The sequence below is a fragment of the Equus przewalskii genome, chromosome 7, assembly GCF_037783145.1.
Source record: "Equus przewalskii isolate Varuska chromosome 7, EquPr2, whole genome shotgun sequence".
NCBI lineage: Eukaryota > Metazoa > Chordata > Mammalia > Perissodactyla > Equidae > Equus > Equus przewalskii.
In genome coordinates, this window is record NC_091837.1 from 82,048,292 (window position 1) to 82,064,601 (window position 16,310).

Consider the following 16,310-nt stretch of genomic DNA (forward strand, 5'->3'; position numbering starts at 1 on the left):
TTGCCTGTTCAGGCAGGATAACCACACACACACTCTCACACTCACTCACCTAAACTTACGCCTGCCCTTCCCTGAGTCCAAAGCTCTTATGCTCCAGTAGGATCAAATCCAAATTTAGTTGTGTCTGCCATCTCCAGTTTACCTCATTCTTTCCTTCTTTGGGTCTCTTTGGTGCCACCTTCTGGGAGGCCCCGCGCTATGCACTTGGAATATCCCTTCTGCCTCCTGGCTTTTTATTTTCTGAAATATCCTCAAGTGTAAGGTGAGGAAATGCAAGGCCGGAAGTCACCTGGAGGCAGGCTGCAGGCCGTCTGGACCCTGCTCTGCTCTGAGTCTTGCCCAATGCAGACAAAGCAGCCTCCAACAGCAGCCCTTGATTCAAGCCATGCAGCTGAAGACTTGGAGTAGCTTCACCACGTGAGGACAGTGAGGAACTTGAATGTCTTGTCCTCTAAGAAATGACCTGTTGAGTATAGAGTACTGCTTTGCAAACTATGCCACTCTTGTATTTTCTGGCCTGGTGTTTTAATACCTTTTTTCAAGCTTTAAAAAATTTGCTCTGGTTTGGGCTGTTATTCTGTATTTAGAGTATGGTCTTTACTATTTTTTTTTTACACCACACATTTTTTTCCTTCCTAAAGTGAAGACATCGACTCTTGAAAAAATATCTTAGGTGGAAGATTCAAAGGAACCCTTCAGCAGCAAGAGGCTCTGGTTGAAATAGTTGTCCCCCATCCCTCTGGCACCCACTCAGCTCCTCTTTCCTCTCCTGCACCTGAGACCCGGGAGACCCCCAAAACCTAATGAAATACAGTTTCAAGACTTCTGTAGGAGGCACTTCTAGTCCGCTGGGAAACTGGAAGAAAAAAGATCATATGATGCCCCATCTCTTTAAAAATGAACACAGGCACAGTGACCCTTATCTCTAGGTGGAGTTTCCAGTACTTTTGATTTTGCTTATTTGCTAATTTTCCAAACTGGAACATATTTTTCTTGTGCAACTTTAAAATTTTTGAGTTAAAAATATACATGCTAGTGAAAAAAAGAGTGGATAATATAAGAGAAAAACATAGCTTGTAGGGTCATGGGATTGTCGGTAATGGTTTGTCCTTTTATTTTCCAAAATGTCGTCAACTGTAACAGCAAAGAGACTCAGGGAAACCAAAAGGAGTTGATGAACTTTAATATTTTAGTAAATAGTAGCCCCAGTTTCTATAAGGTTTAATAGTGTAGGGGAGGAAGACAATTCCTCAGTCCTCTAGGTCCTTCTGGCTGGTCCAGGAATTAAATTGATATGAGACAGAATAACAGGAGAAAATAAAACAAAATTTAATAACATGTATCCATGGGAGGAACCCAGAAAAACTGAGTAACTCACCAGAATGGCCAACACCATCACCTTAAATACCATCTTTAGCTAAAGACAAAGGAGGATGTGGGGGGCAGTGGTTTGGGACTTCAAAGGGGAAGAAGGCAGTTCACATGGAGATGGAAAAGCAAGTGTTTGGTGGACAGAACTTTGATAAGAGTGGGCTTAGCAAGGACCCTCCCTGGCTACTATACCCAGAGTTATCTGTGGTGATGGCCTGTCCTGGGGATAGGCCTTTTATCTTAAATTCTTTTAGGCCATTGGGGGAAGGTCAAAGTTTCTTGCAGTCTCTTGTCCTTAACCTAAGAGACACATTTTGGGGTGGCCAATTCCGATCCCCACCATGGACATAAGCAATGCAGAACTTATAAGAACTTGCTAAAACTATAATAATTAATAAATTGTAATAATTTTTACAACTTGGAGCAAGGTGCCTGCTGAAGTTTCACTCCAGTCCTCCCACAGGGACTGGGAGGGTAGGGTGCATGGTCATTACAGTTTTAAAGGGATGATTCCCAGAGACTGAGAGAGACGGTCTGGTCCTTGGCTATCAAACAGGAAAGAGGCTTTTCAAAATATTTACATCTCAAAGGAGTAGAGAAAGAATTTGCAGTGACAGGTTGTCTAAAGTAAGTGCTCTAAGGCAGGGCAGATTAGGACGGCGGGGCAGGAAGAAGCTGGTCTAAAGTTTAGTCCAGCTGGAGGGAAGGCCAGGCGGGATCCAAAATCCGGGCCTCTGATTCAGTGTTTGCCTGAGGACTTGACATTTGGGCTTCATTTTTTTTTTCTTCTTTGAGGAAGATCAGCCCTGAGCTAACATCTGCTGCCAATTCTCCTCTGTTTTGCTGAGGAAGACTGGCCCTGAGCTAACATCCATGCCTATCTTCCTCTGCTTTATATGTGGGATGCCTACCACAGCATGGCTTGCCAAGCAGTGCCATGTCCGCACCCAGGATCCGAACCGGCAAACCCCAGGCCGCCGAAGCGGAACGTGTGTGCTTAACCACTGTGCCACCGCGCTGGCCTCATGGGCTTCATATTTTATATTTCTGCCCATGGGCTCCCTTTGCAGCTCCCAGGCCAGTTTAAGCAACTCTGGTGGAAAATGGTATATTTTTTTGGGAGTTCCCCTGACTGAAAATAAATTTTGTGTCTTCTAGAAGCCCATATTTTAGGTCAGATCATCCCAAAAAAACCCTCCAAATCTGTTGAAATTCATCCAACTGTTTTCAGGTGACATGGTAACAGAAATGTCATTTTTATTTATTTGGTGAAGAAGATTGGCCCTGAGGTAACATCTGTGCCCATCTATCTCTATTTTATATGTAGGATGCCACCACAGCATGGCTTGATGAGTGGTGTGTAGGTCTGCACTGGGGATCTGAACCTGTGAACCCCTGGCTGCCAAAGTAGAGCATGCACACTTAACTACTATGGCACTGCTGGGCCGGCCCCAGAAATATCACATTTATTTACAGAGAGTTATTTATGATTCACAGAACATTGTTTGTAAATTATACTAGAGACACCAGACTGAGGGAGAACTAGCAGCAGTAGGGGGTTTTGTGTAACATTGAAGAGTTCAGGCTCTGGAATCAAACTACGGGTTCTCCCATCTCAGGATCCTTAATTCAGTCACATCTGCAAAGTCTCTATGGCCACGAAGCTAAGGTGGTTACAGGCTTGGGGGACTTGACGTGGGTGTCTTTGGGGGTGCAGTTATTCTGCTGACCACACCCAGGAGCCCTGACAGGGGTGCTAATGACTAGGTGGTTGATGTGCTTCTATGTTGTGCTTTTGATACAGACTTTCCCTGATGGATGATCTCTGTGAAGCAAATGGCACTTTTGCCATCAACTTATTAAAAATGTTGGGTGAAAAGGACAACTCCCGAAATGTGTTCTTCTCTCCCCTGAGCATCTCTTCTGTCCTGGCCATGGTCTTCATGGGGGCCAAAGGAAACACCGCAGCCCAGATGTCTCAGGTACGCATGCCTCTCACAAAGGAAGACCAAGCACATGCTTCTTTCTGTGCTTCCAGAAAGCTGGGCTTTTCATACCTCACCCCAGCTGCTGAAGCCACTGTGGCTGGTAGGTCGGTGGGGGGCACTGTGGTGAAGGACGAAGGGCAGACATGGGCAGAAGGGTAAATTCTGTGAGACAGGGAGTCTCCCCTTAGTGTTTATGGGAGAAATCAAGTCACTACTTTATTTCCTCTAGATAAAACATCAATATGCGTCTTTGATAAGTAAGGTAAACTATAATTCTGTCCTACAAAAAGGCCAAGAATTTCAACTTTGTTATATTTCAAACTTTTGCTAATATTATATTTCAAATTGAAATGCAGCTGTGTAAATGAACTGTTTGTTAAATGGGCTATTTCTAGTGTACATTTATGCAGAAGTGGAAGAACGCAACACAAATGTGGACTTCTCTCTTCTGGAGTGAGTTAGAAGGAATATATAATCTGATTGATCTGAAGTGGGTTATGTGCAAACTTAGCTATAAAGGAATAGCGATAATACAAAGGGAAGAAGTCCTTAACCTCCTCGTGTCTTAGTTTCTTTGACTCTCTGGTGAAAGTGTCCCAGATGATTGCCATATGCATGTCATGTTCCCAGTAATGTCAGGGGTGCGGGGACCCTCTCCAGAAGCACGTCCATGGCTGCAGTTGAACCCCTTGAGGTTGTTTCTTCAGCTCACTGGGGGAGTGAGGCTCTGGACTGGGGTTATTGGGAGATACAGGAACAACCTTAATTCTCACTCTGACTTGACATTTAAATCACAGTCTGGTCTGGAGAACTGTAAATTGCTGGTGAAACATTTTCGTGTTTATCTCTGCTCATTCTTGTATTCCCTGGGGCAGTGAGATACATCCCAGTACCGATCTTCTCTGCTCTGTCTCCTCCTGAGTTCTCACACGCTGCCTTCCTGGCCTGGATAACCTGCCGGAGCACTGGTTTTCACCCGGGGGCCATTTTGCCTTCCCAGACATTTGGCAACTTCTGGACTGCTTTGGTTGTCCTAACTGAGAGGTGCTACTGACATCTAGTGGGCAGGGCCAGAAATGCTTCAAAATATCCCACAATACACAGGACAGCCCCCACAACAAAGTATCTGTCCCATAATGTTAGTAGTGCCAACCGAGGTCAAGAAACCCCACGCTAGACAGTTAAACCAAACTCCTTTTAAGATAGGCTCCTCTGAGATTTTCAGCACCGAGATTCATTCCGAGATGGCTCTTTGGGGGAGTAAAATGGCAATGTTAAAAGTTGGTGTCCTTGTTTTCTATTACCAGGCACTTTGTTTGAACAAAGGGGGAGATGTCCACCAGGGTTTCCAGTCACTTCTCAAAGAAGTTAACAAAGCCGGCACTCAGTGCGTGCTGAGAATGGCCAACAGACTCTTTGGAGAGAAGACGTGTGATTTCCTTCCAGTAAGTTGTACTCACACATTGGTGAAAAAGAAATTGAAAATAAAATAGAAACTACAGAAAAACAGAGATAAAGTATATCTCTACTGCCTTAAAAATATGCTTAGAATTCTACTTCTGTAATTATCATTTTGAATTCTATTGTGGTTTCTGAATTATGTCCTTTTTTTATTGTTTTTAATATATTCTTCTGGGATGTCAGTCTCAATATGTCCATCTTTCTGCACCCAGACCTGCTTCTCGCCCTTGATCCCCGCCCTGCAGTGTTCATCCACATGGTCCTGCGTGTGTACACAGCTCCTCTCCAGTCTCCCCTCTGGTTGTGGCTGTTCCTGCAGAGCCAGCATCTCAAAGTCTCCTAAATTTGTCCCCTCTTCTGAATCACTGCCATGTCACCTGGGTCCAGACTCTTATTGTGTCTTCTACACTGTCCTTTTGTTTCCTAACTGATCTCTGCAAGTCCAGCCTGGTCCTTCCACACTGCTGACAGAATAGTCTTTCTAAAATTAAAATCTGCTCATAAAACTGAGGTTTTAAATCTGAGCAGTTCCTATTTACTGCAGCATAAAATTCCAAAGTTCTCTAGTCCAGTAAAAGCCTGCCATAATTCAATAAGTGAGGTCCAAAAAATGATGCCACGTCATTTGCAGTGAGATTAATAAAATGATCAAGGCAAGCCAGGCCAACTTATTGGCTGGCAGTTCTAAGGATTATAGACTTATAATTATAAGAATCAAATTTGTAACTTGATTATAAGACTCAAATATACCCTCTCATGGCTACTGTTGGGCGCTACCCCATGGAGGTTGCCTGTCTGGGCTTAAATATCATTGGAGATGATTCTGGATCCTTCAGTTGGCTAAGTCTTCTAGGATAAGCACCAGTGATTCCAGGCATCTCCTGGCTAATTGATGTTCATTTTTGAATATCAGCCTAATCTTTGGTTATTGTAATTGAGAAATACTGGGGACACAGGGGGAACCCTCCTCCTTTCTTGGTTGCTTGGCTCCTCCTTCTCTCTACATCTTCTTTCTTCTGTAGAAACTAAAATATTTGAGAACAGGAGATGGGCGGAGGATGGGAGCCAATTGCCAGGCATGGTAGATCTGAAACCAAGTTTTCGTGAGGTGAGTTATCTTTGGGTTGTAATGTATTGCATATAAGGCCCTTCCTGGTGTGACCCCAACTTACACTTCAAGGCTCACCCCCTACCACTGTATTTTCCCTAATCCACTACACAAACACACACACACACACAGTGGTTTAGGCCTGTCACATTCCACTCCTGGAGGACCTGTAAGATTTCTTAATAATCCAGTTCCACTGTGAAGCCTCCAATCATTCCACAAATATGTTTCAGACACTGTGTTTGGTGCTGATGATACAAAAATGAGTAAACAAGAGTTAGACTGTCTAGTGGGGGAGACAGAAAATCAGACAGAAAGTCAAGATGGAGTTTAAGTGTTTGACGGGGATGTTCATGGCTGTTTTGTGCTTGGCTGCCACCATCCATGTTTTCCAAACATCTTAAGACTATCCGTGTATATACATTGTTGAGACTGTCTGTGTACCTATGTGGTTGAGACTGTCTGTGTTTATATGTTGTCTCTCTCAGCAGACTGGGAGCCATCTGAGGGCCAATGTCACTTCTTCACCCTGTTTCCAGCACCTAGCACAGTGCCAGGCATAGCGTCTACATGTTTTTGTAATTGTGTGAATGAGTCTTAAAGTGCAGGATGACCCGTGCGAGTGTTTTTACTAGAAACATGTTAAGAAAAAAAAAATTTTCACACTTGGAGGAACCTTCGCCAAGTAGGGCTAAACTTGGTATTTTGCGTCTATAGGCCTTTAAGGAATCCTGCCAGAAGTTCTATCAGGCAGAGCTGGAGGAGCTATCCTTTGCTGAAGACACCGAAGAATGCAGGAAGCACATAAATGACTGGGTGACAAAAAAGACAGAAGGTGAGAGATTGTCATTTCAGAAGACTATTAGTTATGGAGGAAAGAGAGCTGAGACTGGCAGGGGTGTGACCTCTCTGGTGTTGCCACAGTGACCCCATAACCAGTGACCTGTTTGTGTTTGGTGGGTTTTCAGGCCAGCAGTGTGATTCTGTTATTTTTCTTGGGCTTATGAAGTGGTGATTTCTGAAAAATACTTAAACCTAGTGTAAGGAGCTGAGACCCTGTCCCCTCTGGACTGTGCTGGAAAATCCCTGAAAAATGCTTCCTCTTTGGGACCCTGTTTAACTTCTATCTGGGAAGCTCCTTGCCATTCTCTGAGGGCAGAATGACACTCAATTCAGGTTACAGCTGAGACAGGGCAACATTTCTTGTCGTCTCCCTGTGGTGATGTGAACTGCTCTCATTTCATCCGCAGCCCTCTCTTTCCCTCTTAACTTGGCAGTGGATAAGTTTGCTTTCAGAGCGTGACCTTTTTGAATTTGCTCCAGATTCTTTAGGTGGAGCTAATGTGGAGCCTGTGGGGTCTTCTGTCTAGTCTACATTCTGTCTCATCAGAAATATTTCTGCCAGTTCTTGGCTAGAGCACAGAGGAAAGGGGCATGCTCTTAAGCACTCTAAATACCTAACATAATTTTGAGACTTCCAAAAGTGGGGAAGTCGAATCACTTATTTCTTCATGTGCCTACCCAGCACTCCTTACGTCATTGGTTCAATCTTTATGGCAGACCCAGTGTGTGTCAGGCAGCAGTGGCCACAGTTATACTGAAAGCCAATAGAATAATGACCATTGGAAGGAAAGAGCCATTCACGTTTTCATATATCATATGTGCAGTGGTCTCTCACTCTCTGTTGGATCTGGGAAAACCAGAAGCTTCTCTACACCTCACCCTCCCTACACCACTCGCTTCCCCTTCATGGCTGCTCACGCTCTTCCCTCCATCACACTGACCACCCACATGTTTTCCTAAGATGTTAGAGCTGGAGGGGATTTGGGATCTCCCTGTCCCCTCTCTCGTTGGACAACTCAATTTGGCCCTCTTATTGCATCCCTCTGATTCCTTCACCCCATTCACTCCGTTCAGGAAGCCCCTCTCTCTCACTTACAGGTCTGTATTCACCTCACTCTTTGGAAGTCTCTTCTCACCTAAATGAGATTTGAAGGTTGACACAGAACAATGATTCTCAACCAGAATCAACCTCCAGGTGACATTCGGCAATGGCCAAAGACAGTTTTCGTTGTCACAATTGGGGTAAACATCCTACAATGCACAGGACAGTCTCCACAACAAAGAATTATCCAGCCTGGAATGCCAATAGTAGTGTGGTTGAGAAATTACGGTGCCAAAGTTGAGAAGCTTACAGTTAGAATCAAGACTCTTGGGTTATTTTCTCAGCTCAGTCACTTGCCACCTATGTGACCTTGGCAAAAAAGTTAGGCAAAAGCTTGGAACATGAATTTCCACATCTGTAAATTGAGGGCAAAATGGTAGTTGACCTGCCTACTTCAAGATTGTTATTTAAGGGGCCGGCACTGGTGGAGTGGTTAAGTTTGCACGCTCTGCTTTGGTGGCCCTGGGTTCGCCGGTTCGTATCCCCAGCACAGACCTATACACACTTATCAAGCCATGCTGTGGCAGGCATCTGACATATAAAGTAGAGGAAGTTGGGCACAGATGTTAGCTCAGGGCCAATCTTCCTTAGTAAAAAGAGGAGGATTAGCGACGGATGTTAGCTCAGTGTTAATCTTCCTCAAAAAAAAAAAAAGATTGTTATTTAAGAACAAACAATACACTGTGTGTGTGTGCACAGCACTATACACCCTCCCCCAATTCATCAAGGTTTCCAGACTGGCTCTCAACCAAGTCTCGGCTTTATATGTCGAGAGGATTTTTGTAGAAGGATGTTTATTCTCCGCCAAATAGCAATAAACTTCTCTCATGTTCTTTACAGGTAAGATTTCAGAGATACTGGGTGCCGGGACAGTCAGCCCCCTGACTAAGCTGGTCCTTGTGAATGGTGTGTATTTCAAAGGAAGGTGGAATGAGCAATTTGACAGAAAGCACACCAGGGGAATGCGCTTTAAAGTCAACCAGGTAGGGAAATATTTTCCCCTACTTTCTTAAAGTAATACACTGGGAGAGATTGTGAATGAATGGAAAAAAATAATTTGGTTCACACTATATTGATTCTTAATCTAGTTCTGGATGAATTTCGTGCTCGCTATATATCTTATTGGAGAGAGAAAAGAGATCTTTCGTTAGAGAGGGGAAGAGAAAAACTAAAACCATTTTACATTGGTTAAAGTATTCTTGGTCAAATAAATCTTCTCTCTCTGCTTATATGGTTTGGATTGAAGAAAGTTTCTTCTAAGCCTTGGAATTATGTTTATGTTGTACTGTCACTGTCTGTATTTACACAAACGCCTTGTTGCCATGTCAGTGACAGCTACACCTATTTATTGGCTTAGCATTCATGGCTATACAAGTCCAAACACAAGAAAAAATGTGTTAGCAGATGTTCAGGATAACTTTGTTTTTATTTATTCTTGGGTCTTTTTTAAAAATAAAAATTGTGTATATTTAAAGTGTACAAGATGACGATTTGATATGCATACAGTGAAATGACTGCAGTCAAGCTAATTAACATATCTTTTCCTCACAGTTACCATATTTTTCTGTGTGATGACAGCAACTGAAATCTACTTTCTTGGCAAATTTCCAGTATTCATACAGCATTACTAACTGTAGTCATCATGCTGTACATTAGACCTCTGGACTAATAAGCCTAAGTTTAAAACACCTTTCTGGGGCCAGCCCGGTGGCACAGCGGTTAAGTTCGCACTTTCCGCTTCTCAGCGGCCCGGGGTTTGCCAGTTTGGATCCTGGGTGCGGACATGGCACCGCTTGGCACACCATGCGGTGGTAGGTGTCCCACATATAAAATAGAAGAAGATGGGCATGGATGTTAGCTCAGGGCCAGGCTTCCTCAGCAAAAAGAAGAGGACTGGCAGTAGTTGGCTCAGGGCTAATCTTCCTCAGGGGAAAAAAACCCCCACTTTTCTCCATTCACTTTCAAATATGATAATAGCTGGGGTCAATAGCTATTGGCGTGGAACTTGACCCCATCAACTTGATAACAGCGTATTACACAAAGATATAAAAGTCTAGAATATATCTGATGCAAGCTTTAAAAATGCTAGACCCTACACATCTTGTCAAGGTCCCCCCTCCAAGAAAACCAAAGCCATAAAGCCGAATATATAATTGAGCAACTTTTCAGAATAGAAATGTCACTCCCTATGGCCCGTCCATCTTTTCTAACCAGATCCTTCACTCAAAGGCCTGAATATTAGTTTAATTCTCTTCCTATCTTGGAGAAATAACTTTTCAATGTAAAGTCCCTGAGAGTCCTCTCTTCACGTTCTCAAAAGAGAAAAAACACTTCTTCCAAAAGTAACATAATGTGTTTTATGTCTCTGAATATTCATCAATTTATTCTGTCTCACCTGGTGATACTTGACCTAGTGGGTCAATAGCATGCTGTACTCAACACTAATAGGTAATAATGAAGATTTTACATTTATCAACATAACCGCACAGAAATCATAATTCTCTTACATGTACCCAGGGGTTCTGCAAATTAGACGTATCTTATTTTTAGTAAACTGTGCTCATTTTTCAGTAATCTGATTTTAGTTTCATATTTTAATTAGGAGAAAAAGACAGTGCAGATGATGTTTAAGCAAGCTAAATTTAAAATGGGGTATGTAGACGAAGTGCACACCCAGGTGCTGGAGCTGCCCTACGAAGGGGAGGAGCTGAGCATGGTCATTCTGCTGCCTGATGACGACACCGAGCTCCCTGTGGTAAGCTTTGGCAGTGAGTTTGAGTGTCTGTGGACCCAGCCTGAACTCCAGGTCCAGCCACCGCATAGCATTTGAGGAATTTCCAATTTAGAGTTATGACAAGGAGTGCTGGATGAACCCATTGCAGGTCTTTTGGTGAATATGTTTATGTATTTTGTTGCATATTTATTGAGGAATGAGGACAAATTTTAATGAAGCAAAGAAGAGAGAGTTCCCAAAATATAAGAACATTATTCTTTATTCTGAAAGGGGGGGCTAGTGATTGAACAAAACTACTGGAAAAGGGTGGGGATTGAACTGGGCAGTGTTTCTGAAATGTTAATGTGCATATGAATCTCCTGGGGATCTTGTTAAAATGCAGATTTGATTCAGGGGGGTATGGCCTGAAATTTTGCATTTCTAACAAGATTCCAGGTGATGCGGATGCTGCTGGTCATGGGCTACACTTCCAGTAGCAGGAGTCTAACATATAGGTGAGGAATTTATCTTAGACAGGAGGAGAGGCACATCTTTCCATGACAGAAAAGGAACGGAGTTCAGGATGAGGGAAGGTAAATTTGTGAGGTGGGAGATAGAGGGCCAATAATATGCTTGTTACCTGTCTCTCCGGGCCGTGCGGGAAGCCTTCATTTATGACTTTGCTGATTCCTGTGGTGTAAATACTCCCACCATGACTGTGTTTAGGCTACCAAGGATTTAACAATTGACTCTCACCAGAGATGCAAGCCACTGTCAGCACACCGGTGCACAGGATGTTGAGGGTAGGGCCTACCTGGTTTCCCTGGTTTCTCTATGGCATCAGGAAGCTGGTGGCATAAGTCAAGGATGAGATCTGTCATGGTTACTTAAGAAGAAAATTAAGAAAGTCTAGGAATAGAGCTGACATCCAAACAGCTGTCACTGGAGAGGAGCACTCACCTGGGCTCCAGGTGGTAATGGGAAGTGGGAGACGCAAGGGCAAGCCCCCTCTTCCTCCTTTATTTCTTCCTTGTGGATAAACAGAATGAGTGATGGGTCTTGGAGGTTTCAAACCTAACTCCAGGACAGCCAGAATCCACAGTCCTATTGAATTCCCCATTCCTGCTCTCCCGTCCCCAGAAGCCATGTCTCCCTTCCTGTTCAGGTGATCCCTGATTTCCCCCTCTTTCATTCATCAGAGTTCTGAGCCATGCTGTTTGTCTGTCTTTTGTCAATCTCTTCAACTCAGAGTAATGTGTACTGCATGAATATAATCAATTGGTTATGAGAATTTTCTAAATGAAAAAACATTTGAAATGAATTTGGTACAGATAGTTAAAAAAAAACAAACTCTATCCCTGTCTCAAGTGTTTTCTCGCTGTTTTACTCTTGTTTCCATAAAACAGGGAAAAAGATGAAAATTTGAGGGAAAATCTTGGTGTGTTTACGAGAGGAACTCTCTCTGTAGATTGTCTTGGAGCACTCACCAGGACTCACCATCTAGGTCGTGGGAGAGGGGTAACGAGTTGGGTGGGCACCAGGCTATTGTCACCTAGATTTTAAGATTTGACTCTTCCTTATTTCAGGTGGAAAAAGCACTTACATATGAGAAGTTCAGAGCCTGGACAAATCCAGAAAAGATGGCTAAGGATAAAGTTCAAGTTTTCCTTCCTCGATTAAAGTTGGAGGAGAGTTATGACTTAGAGTCTTTTCTTCGAAGTTTAGGAATGACTGATGCTTTTGAGGAAGCCAAAGCAGACTTTTCTGGAATGTCAACCAAGAAGAACATGCCTGTGTCTAAGGTCACACACAAGTGCTTTGTAGAGGTCAATGAGGAGGGCACAGAGGCAGCCGCGGCCACTGCTGTGATCAGGAACAGCCGGTGCAGCAGAAGTGAACCAACATTTTGTGCAGACCACCCTTTCCTTTTCTTCATCAGGCATCTCAAAACCAATAGCATTTTGTTCTGTGGCAGGTTCTCTTCTCCATAAAGAGGTGCAACTGCTGTACATAGGCTCCCTTTCCTTCTGCCCACCTGGCCTTAATTCAAATTCCGTGTGAGTAAATTGGGCAATAGTTTGAGCGCCAAAATAAAGTGTGTGCACCTGGGATGGTTGTGAATGTCTTGACTGAATATTCTACAGCCGTTGAGAATAACAGGGTTTCTGATGCGTGAAGTTCGGGGAGCTCCTGCCTCTCGTGGACTCTGCTCTCATCTGCTGATCATAGCATGGCCAGCTCCCTTCACAGTTGGTGCCCATTGTTTGTGGGAATCTTTAGGAGCAAATCAAGGATTCACAAACCACCCTCTAAATGCTCTTCCACCCTACATGGACAATTATTTCTTCCTTTAATCTTTGATAGAATTCATCAGTGAAGCCATCTGAGACTGGAATTTTCACTGTGGGAAGGTTTTAAACTAATTTCTTTAATAGATATAGGACTATTCAAGTTATCTGTTTCTCCTGGAGTGAGCTTTGGTACCTTGTGTCTTTCAAAGAGCTTGTGCATTTTGTAGAGTTGTCAAATTTAGTGGCATAGAGTTGTTTATAATATTTCCTTATTTTTCTTTAATATCTATAATATCTGTAGTGATGTGTCTCTTATTCCTGATATTGGTAATTTGTGTCTTCTGTTTTTTCTGATCAGTCTTGCTAGAGATTCATCAATTTTATTGATTTTTCTCAAAGAATTAGCTTTTGGGTTCATTGATTTTATCCTTTGTTTTTCTGTATTCTCCATCATTGATTTTTGCTCTGAACTTTATTATTTCCTTTCTTCTGATTACTTTGCACTTAATTTTTCTACCTTTTTTTCTTTAGTTTTTGAAGGTGGAAACTGAAGTCATTAATTTGAAACTTTTCTTGTTTTCTAATATAGGTGTCTAGTGCTATAAATTTTCCCCCAAGGACTGATTTAGTAGCATTCACAAATTTTAATGTTTTCTTTCATTTTTTGTTCAGTTTGAAATACATTGCAATTTCCCTTTTGATTTCTTCTTTGACCTATAGGTTATTTAGAAGAGTATCATTTAGTTTCCAATTTTGGAAATTTCCAAAGATCTTTCTATTATTGACTTCTAATGTAATTCTGTACTCTGAGAACATATTTTGAACAACTTGAATGCTTTTAAAGCATTGAGATTTAATTTAACAAATTGATGTTTGTTTTATTATCCAAATATGATCTGTTTTGGTAAATGTTCCGTGGGTTGAAAAGAATGTGTATTCTGTTGTTTTGGGGTATAGTGTTACAGAAATGTCACTTCAGTGAAGTCAGTTGATAGTGGTGTTTGGGTCTTCTATATTATTACTGATATGAATACTGGTTCTATCAATTGTTGAGAGAGGAGTGTTGAAATCTCTCACTATAATTGTTGAGGAGTCTGGATCCAGGCCAGAGTCCTAAGGGTGACCTTTTAGGCCTGACCATAGGCAATTACAAAAGCTTTGCCTGGCAGGCCCCACAGGGGGAAGCTGCCCTCCCCACACAGATCTGGTGCACAGCCAGTGCACTGCAGTCTCTGGAGGGAGTTGCAGTTGGGGACTCGGGGCACTGCCGGCCTGTGCATGTCTGCATTCCTAGCCCAGACACTTCCATTCAGAGGCCTCGAAGACACTTTCTCGACTCTGACTCTGACTCAGTATTTTCCACTCCTTGCTCTTCCCCTCTCCCTCCCATGGACCCAGGGTCCATAAAATGGACGGAGCCTTTTGTTTTGGGGGACCTGAGCAGTGAGACAAATCCCCTACCTCTGCTTGTCCTCTGACCCTTGCCTGATGCTGTTCCATGGAGGAAAAAATAGCACCATTTCCTGTGTAGCCTCTTGCTTATCCTATGAGGTAAGTGAATAAGGGCTTGACTCTTAGGTTCAGTTTGGCTAGTTGTTGTAATTGACCACCTTGACGTCTGAAAGCTCTCTCTCTCTCTTTTTCCCTCTCTCTCTTCCTCTCTAACAAACTGATGAAGCGAGCAAGGTGGCTAATTAAGACAACACAAAATAAAAGCAAAAGGTGTCCACAGGACACTCCAAGGTGCTAGTGGGTCATTTACAAGAGTCTGAGGGCCCCACAGGGCATGTGGCCGACCATGCCATCTGTCTGGGGAAGCTGGTGGACCCCATGGAGCACAATTGGTGTGTGCTAGAGGAATGTTTACACAAACTTTTTGTTTCTGAGGGGGACCACTGATCTCTCTCTTTTTAACACTTGACTCCCCAGCTAAGCTCACCCCGTGTCTCAAATTAGAAATCCGACAGAGTGTAGGAAAGCCAGGGGAGAGTGTCTTCCAGTGATGGGGCCAAAAGTTATCGTAGACTCTGCTACCTGAGTTGCACTCAATCACTCTTGTTAGCTCTAAGCAGTTCCTTGGCAACAATGAATGACCTGTGACACTGAGTTATTGAGATTCCTTGACATTCATGCTTTCAATAAAAAATAGTATAGAGCCCTTCAAGATCGCTTTGCCCAGTGACCTTAAGAGACCTTAGAGACATGGCTAGTTGACCTCCACAATGAAGGTAGTAATCTTGTTGAACCTAGTGAAGGAGAATAGTGCCTTGTGGGGCACCCTCCTTCCAACTGCCTTGACAGTGGCCGTTTTGCCTAAGGAGGAGGAGGAAGGGGTGGATGAAAGGGCACGGACACCTGAGATCCTCTCCTTCCTCCGCTGGGTACTATTTGGTCTCCAACAGATTTGAGAGGTTTGGCCCACCCATGATGAGTTTCCTACCACTGAAAACCGCATCTGAACTACCCTCACAGAGGCTACGCAGCCTTGGAGGCACCGTGGTGGTTCCCTGGGTGTACAATGAGAGGTTGAGAAAAGCAGATGATGAGGCTTTAAGCAGACTCAGATTTCTAGGTTTGTTCATGCTGCTTTTGCTAGTTATGGAGCCCAAATAAACCCCGTAAGTTCAGTTCAATCTGTCCACAACACAATCTAGGGATCTTAACTGACAAATTCCCAGGCATGGAAAAAGCAGCTACTGCCAAGAAAGCATTGATGGCAGAAAAAGCAATGTAAAGATGGTAATTGGGTGCCCTCTTCTGGATCATCCAGGCAATGGCATTCCCAAAGAGATCTGGGGTCTGATTATTCAATAATGGGGGTCTCAAAGGAGGAGACTGAGGTGCTCTCTCTCAAGGAACTCCTGGCCACTAGGGTCTGAACAACGACAGCCCCTCTGATCACGTCTGGAGATGAGTCACAGAGCCCTGCCAGCCTTTACCCAAACCTCTTGACTTTCAAAATAAAGGAGACTAGGGGTTAGTTGAGGTCCCTCTCCCCAGAGGGGAAAATATGTCAAGGTCATAGTTCAATGGGAAAGTGGGGAGAATTGTACTTCTTGGGCCTTTTGGATATCAGTGCACAGGTGAGTGTGATCTCCACAATTCCTGGCACCAGGAGGAGTGAAAAATAGATAGTGCTGTCTCATCTGGGGTCTGAGATCACCATAACCTGCTCCGGCTCTGGGAGAGTACCTTCAGGCCCCTACAAATGTCCATTGTTATGGTCCCCATGACTGAATGTACTGTTGGTATAAGCACGTTGTCTATACACTCCCCCGCCAGTGTTCAGCCCCAAGCCCTGACAGGAATTGCTGCAGTTAGGGCCACCTTAGGGGGGCATGTGGAAGACTAGGAACCTGCCCGATTACTGGTGCCTGGGCCATTGTCTCCTCCAAAGAACATCAGCTGCCTGGGAGAGAAAGGGAAATAACTG

At 43.6% G+C, this 16,310-nt stretch overlaps 1 protein-coding gene across 9 annotated transcripts in view; it reads left to right on the forward strand.

Annotated features, from left to right (window-relative positions):
* The window catches only part of SERPINB8 (serpin family B member 8), a 25,343-nt gene extending 12,648 nt beyond the window's left edge, over window positions 1-12,695 (forward strand). For 5 of the 9 annotated variants that reach the window (XM_070627825.1, XM_008523376.2, XM_070627826.1 and 2 more), the window contains 6 exons: window positions 3,176-3,353; window positions 4,667-4,804; window positions 6,646-6,763; window positions 8,714-8,856; window positions 10,476-10,628; window positions 12,173-12,695. In XM_070627825.1, the coding sequence (XP_070483926.1) occupies window positions 3,186-3,353; window positions 4,667-4,804; window positions 6,646-6,763; window positions 8,714-8,856; window positions 10,476-10,628; window positions 12,173-12,577 (1,125 nt within the window). In that variant the 5' untranslated portion in view covers window positions 3,176-3,185 and the 3' untranslated portion in view covers window positions 12,578-12,695. Of the gene's footprint in view, window positions 1-3,175; window positions 3,354-4,666; window positions 4,805-5,842; window positions 5,929-6,645; window positions 6,764-8,713; window positions 8,857-10,475; window positions 10,629-12,172 lie in introns of all 9 variants that reach the window. The other 4 variants (XM_070627828.1, XM_070627831.1, XM_070627830.1 and 1 more) reach the window with 1 other exon arrangement.
* The last annotated feature ends 3,615 nt before the right edge of the window (window positions 12,696-16,310 follow it).